This window comes from Bidens hawaiensis, unplaced genomic scaffold (genome assembly GCF_021521415.1).
Source record: "Bidens hawaiensis isolate Kalapana, Puna unplaced genomic scaffold, B.hawaiensis_p1.1 tig00027299_1, whole genome shotgun sequence".
Lineage (NCBI taxonomy): Eukaryota > Viridiplantae > Streptophyta > Magnoliopsida > Asterales > Asteraceae > Bidens > Bidens hawaiensis.
Window position 1 is genome coordinate 141,600 of NW_027494407.1, and position 6,000 is coordinate 147,599.

General features: G+C 35.2%; 1 protein-coding gene across 1 annotated transcript; it reads right to left on the minus strand.

Moving 5' to 3' along the window:
• Positions 1 to 1,139: 1,139 nt before the first annotated feature.
• Positions 1,140 to 4,646, minus strand: LOC143575130 (uncharacterized). Its single transcript, XM_077059575.1, has 7 exons — positions 4,389 to 4,646; positions 4,134 to 4,280; positions 2,805 to 2,903; positions 2,534 to 2,725; positions 2,342 to 2,461; positions 1,672 to 1,743; positions 1,140 to 1,598 (listed from the first exon to the last, which is right to left on the minus strand). The coding sequence occupies exons 1-7, from the start codon at positions 4,617 to 4,619 to the stop codon at positions 1,374 to 1,376; spliced, it is 1,086 nt and encodes a 361-aa protein (XP_076915690.1). The 5' UTR covers positions 4,620 to 4,646; the 3' UTR covers positions 1,140 to 1,373.
• Between the last annotated feature and the right edge of the window lie 1,354 nt (positions 4,647 to 6,000).

A 6,000-nucleotide genomic window follows, 5' to 3' on the forward strand; every position in this document is an offset into this window, starting at 1 on the left:
CTAGAACGTCTGACACAACGCAGATGTTATACGACTCGTATATCCCTATACGAGCCGTATAGGCAAAAAATGGTGTATGAGGATCCTAAGCCTTAAACAAATACAACTTGACCAAACGTACTAGCACGCATTTGAAGGGGAAAACACCCCCAAACACCACCTCCCGAGACGCTATAAGGGCTTTTGGGGGGACAAATTTGGGTGAGGAGTTTAGTGCATAGTGCCACTAATTCACCACTCTCAAAACAAAATTTGTTCCAGACAATTGAGTGGATGTGGAGGGCGTTATACTCCATCACTACACATGGTCTTAGTTTGTGTGTGAATGGCGTGGCGTTAACACATGTCATGCTCAAACCTCGAAGAAAATTAAAGTAGATGGGATTAGATAGCGTAAGTTCGACGTTTTATGCTTGTAAGCTAAGATTCTTGTTTTTTGGGGTCTTGTTGTCGCTAGTCCACGTTGTGAATATAATACCGTCATTCAAAAAGAAAGAGTTTGTCTTAAAATAATTACAATTACAATACTTCTAAAGAAATAAGTATGGTTAATTATAGTTTTAATATTATGCAAGGTAGGGATGTAGACGAGCCGAGCCATGTCCAAGCTCGGTAAGGCTCGAGCTCAACTCGTTCTAAATTAAGAGGGCTCAAGCACAGCTCATTTAGAGTTCTCTCTCTAAAGTTCTTATTAGTTTTGTGGGTAGTTTTTAAAACTCGAACTTGATATATGAGACTTGAACTCGAGCTTGTTTATTACATCATCAATAAGCCTATAAGGTTTCGGGAACTAGCTACTTCACACTAAACAGGCTGATATTAAGGAAAAGATTTAAGAAAGATATTAAAGAACATGTTGAAACTACTTGTGACTGTTAACTCAAGGTGAGAGAATCAAATATTTGCATGTAGAAAGCAGAGATGATTATCACATGCACTTGACAGTTGACACATAAAGTTGTCTATAAAACATCAACAAAAACAAAGAATATATACCATAAGATGGCAAACATGGTTAAATATAAAACTACACACTAGTAAAGCAGTAACTTACTGCACAAACTAGATATATAATACTGCTTGAATAAAGATAACTAGCTACATGGGTCAAAGTTAGTCACATGCAGTCATGCACCAGACCAAAACAAACCGATGATGGTGACGAACTTCAATAGCGAACATGCAAATATTTAAAAACAAGTGACGTGAATATACGAGGTTGATTCATGAAAAACGACGATTTCGTTAAATCTCACAAAGTTTGAACACAAATATGTTGTGTTTAATGCTAAGAAACTTGTTGCTGAAACTAAAATAATAGCCAAACAAAAATAGTGGTTTAATGAAACAACCGTCACGATACACAAATCAGCTTAGAGCTTTAGGCTACCTTTGGCCATAGCAAGTGCACCCTCATAGGTTTGATTGCCTCCAATAAAACCGCTCATATGCACAAAAACACACCCCGGGATCCCAGCTTCCTTGGACAAATCATCATCTCTTAAACCTCTCCATTGAGCTGGAAGAGCCTTGCGGCTCTCAAAGCTATCAGGCGATTTGGCCATCGCCTGCACACGCCAGCTTTTACTCCTTTCATCCTATCGGTACAAAAATATAATAATTATTATTATAAAGATGTTTCATGGTTTATAATATAAAATATACAAATACCTGGTAAAGAACATATTTGATAGATGGTTCTGTTTTCAGCTCCTGTTCTAGCTCAAATAAATGAAGCTTCCACTGTCAACACGAAAATCAAATTAAAACAGCAGCAAAGCAGGGAAAATATTATATATATATGTGTGTGTGTGTGTGTGTAGGGTAAGGATCCTAAGAGAACCATTTGAAAATTGAGAACTTTTGAGAACCATTTTGAACCACTAAAAAAACCTCTAAAAAAATTGTAAAACAAATTTTTTTTAAAAAGTAAAAAAACCAAAATTCTTATATTTCATTCTGGTTCCATGAAAAAAAATAAAAACCGCGTATCATACACATATGTATACTTTCATTTAATCTCTAGTTACATGATGTACACACATGTATATTATCATTTACCTTAAATTGTACATATGTGTATAAAAAAACATGTATGTATAATTTAGCTAAACCGAGGCGTTTTTTTTATGAAACCGGGATGATAAATAAGAATTTTGGTTTTTTTACTTTTTTTCATTTTTGCGTTTTTTTTTGTTTTATGAAATTTTTTTTTTTGGTTTTTTGTGGTCCAAAATGGTTCTCATGGTTCTCAATTTTCAAATAGTTCTCACATGATCCTCATCCTATATATATATATATATATATATATAAGAATCACTTATTAAGTTATACAACTTACAGGGCAAAATCTATCCAAAACCATGATTTCTCCACTAGGATCAATATTAGTTCTTGCTGCAAGACACTCCATGACAATTGAGCGAGCCAGGAGCCATGACTTTGCATGAAACCGAACACTCTGTGTACACCACAAGTTAGATCTAACCAACTAGAAACTAGAAAGAACTTTATATTAAAAGTTAAAACTTACTTCTAAAAACTCAGTGCCGGCTAGAGCCATTGCACGTTGGAAAGCTGTGTTTTCCTTCTCGGAAGACTGGTCGGGATCGGTCCAATCCAAATTGAGCCTTCCAACTCTTGCTGACAAGTGAGTATTGTTGACGTATTTTGGAGGTTGATCGGTGTCGTATCGACTGATTCCATTATCAGTTGCATCGATCGCCTGTTACACAAGAAAACAAAGACTAATTTTTGAGAAAAAAATAGCAGGAAAAAACATATATTTGTAATATAATCATCACCTCCATGAAGCTTTTGTAAATGGCTAAATATAACCGAGTCACATCAGGGTGCCCTTCATCAACTTGAAGCTCTTTTGCAATTATCTCTGTTCCAAAATGCTATAAAAGAAAACCACATATTAATCATTAGATACTTACTAGGTTTGTAAACAAACACGAATAGAGCATGTAAGTTTTTGTTAGTTTGTTTAACTCAAACCGAACAAACGATTGATCACAGGCAACTATACGAAAAGCGTTTTCTTGTTCGTGCCCGTTCATTAACAAAATGAGCATGTTCATGTTTGTTTGCATTCGTACTTTAACAGAATAAACGAACGGTTCACGAAAGTAAACAAACATAGATGAATGAATATAAATGAACATAAATAGAGCATGCTAGTGTTTGCTTAACTCTGACCGAACAAACGATCGAAAACGAGCAATTAAACAAAGATGATTTTCTTTTTCATATCAATTCATTAAGAAAATCATCATGTGCATGTTTGTTTACATCCGTACTTTAACAGTGTAAACTCTCGGTTCACGAACGTAAACAAAGATAGACAAACAACTATAATGGAACCAAAACCAAACGCACATGAATAGAGCATGTTAGTGTTCATTTGTTTAACTCTAACCGAACAAGCGATCGAACACGGACAACTAAACAAACAGTGTTTTCTTGTTAGTGTCCGCTCACAAAGAAAACAGGCATGTTCATGTAAATGTTCATTCGTTAACGGTATAAACGAACTGTTCACGAACGTAAACGAGCATAACTAAACTAAAACCTGTTAAAAGTAATGTAAAGAACAATGTGTTGGGCCTAAAAATTTACTAAAACTAAACTAAACTGTAATTGGCCAAAATACTTAAAATGAATACGTTAAACACGTAAACAAACATAGATGAAGGTATATAACTGAACTAAACCGAACGAACATAAACAGAGCATGTTAATGGTCATTTGCTTAACTCTTACGGAACAAACAATCAAACACGAGAGATTAACCGAACATGGTTGTCTTATTCACATCCATTCATTAACAAAATGACCATGTCCATGTCCCTTTTCATATTCATTCATTAACAGTATAAACATACGATTCACGAACACAACTTAACACAGAAGAACGAATATAACTAAACTAAAACTAATGTGAAGAACAATGTGTTGGGCCTAAATGCTTATTAAAACTAAACTACGCCGTAATTAGCCAAAAATAAATTTAATGAATATATTAACGAACATAAACAAACCAGAACTTAACCGTAACATTAATGATCGAATTTAAATAAACGAACATTCACAAACATAAATAAACGAACAACAATTGTGATGTATACCTTGTAAACAAGACCAGCACTACTAAGCTTAGTAGTAAACCCATGCCCAAACACCTCATCAAACCCCTTCTGATGATGATCATACCGATCCCGACTCGGGTCATACACTCCACCCACATCAAGAACAGCATCAAGACCCTCCAACACCTGAAACCCAAATATACCCAACACTCAATTTCCATCAAAACCTCATATTTCCACTAAAAAAACATTTTTTTCCACTTGGGCATTTTATCAAACACTTGGTGTGCATACCTGAGAGTCTCTTGTTCGAACAATTTCAGCTCCGGAGAACTTGTTGGTGAGGCGTATCATGAAGCACCCCAATGCTTCGTCACAGTGGAAGCTGCCGTTGTGGGTTCCGACCCGTTTAGGAGGTGGGTTTGGGGGTGATATAGTGACGGCCATTAGTGAGAATGTGAAGGTTTTGTTTGAAATGAAGAGTTTATTAGGAGAGAATAATAGTTTTGTTGAGAGGGTAAACATGTTTTGAATTTATTTATTTGTAATGTGAATAATAAGATGAGTTATGGAGTTATGGGTCAGGTTTAGATACGGGTGTAAACGAGCTGAGTTGAAACCGAGTCTAAGCCTGAGTTTAACTAGGCTTAAGCTCGTATTATTTAATTTACAAAGAGAGCTTGGCTCGTGTTGAACTTTATTTATAAAGCTCTAACTCTTCTCGTTAATAACTTTATTTATGGGTTATTTTTAGTACTAACGTTAAATTTAGTACTAAGTTTAGTTAATTATGAAAATTATGACCAATCAATTTGGTCTTATGTGCGAGAAAGAGGGAAGTGGAGGATATAGCGAGAAGAGAGAGGGTGAAAAATCTGTCTTCACCGGTAAGTAGAGGTGTAAAAAAACCGGTTCCACCCAAACCGGTTTCCAAACCGACCCAAACCGCCAGTTTCAGGACCGGTTGCCCTTCAAATATATCAAACCGGTTTGAGAATAAAGCGGTTTGAAACCGGTTAAACCGGTGAAACCGGTTTATAAACCGGACCGAACCGGTGTGACCAGGTCGGCTTATATTGCTTCGAAACCGGTTTATAAACCGAACCGTTTTGAGTTAAACCGGTTTTGACCAGCCGTTGATCAAACCGGTTCGTTTTATAAACCGGTTCGGTTTGGGTTTAAAACCGGTTTTGTACACCTCTACCGGTAAGGTCAGACGAGAATGTAATAGGGGGAAGAGAGATGTTGTTTATGAAGATCTAGCGTGGAGAAAAGAGAAGGTGCATACATTGTTCCCTTACAAAACCATTACTATAAAAACAATCTTTTTGACACATTATGGGCTTCCACTTGATGTGATAATAGTACAAAGTCAATATAGTTATCTCATTTTCTGTGTCTTGTATGCACTAAAAATTATAATGGGTGATATATTGTATAATACGTGCTTTTATTCATTGGAATCCACAATACATGCAATCAGATAGACAAAAAAAAAAATATTTTATATGGAGGCATAATCTCTCTTGTGCATCACAAGAGACAAAACATTGTCTTGTTTACACAAAAGGGGTGATCGCCAATCATTTGGCGATCTCTAAGACCCCAAGTAGGCTTGTAGGTTTGCAGTGAACTCAAAAGAAAAGTTGCATAGAAAAACAAGTTATTTTTAAATGTAATGACGCCTAGTCATGCAAAAGTTGTATAATTTTTTTAAAAAAAAAAATTGATTTAAATTATATTTTCTAGATCTACATTTGATGATCAAAAATGAGTTTGGTTTAAAAGCAAGAAAACTTTTATTTTCAAGTAAAATAACAAGCCATATATTTTAATTTTATATAATATATTAACCCAATAAAACAAATAAAATAAAAAGGAAAATAATGCAAATTTGTCATCTCCA

Coding starts and splice junctions, on each gene's coding strand:
- LOC143575130 (XM_077059575.1), bottom strand. CDS start 4,619: ATGTTTACCCTCTCAACAAAACTATTATTCTCTCCTAATAAACTCTTC. Junction 4,281..4,388: donor TTCGAACAAGAGACTCTCAG/GTATGCACACCA, acceptor TTTGGGTTTCAG/GTGTTGGAGGGTCTTGATGC. Junction 2,904..4,133: donor GTGCTGGTCTTGTTTACAAG/GTATACATCACA, acceptor TTTCTTTTATAG/CATTTTGGAACAGAGATAAT.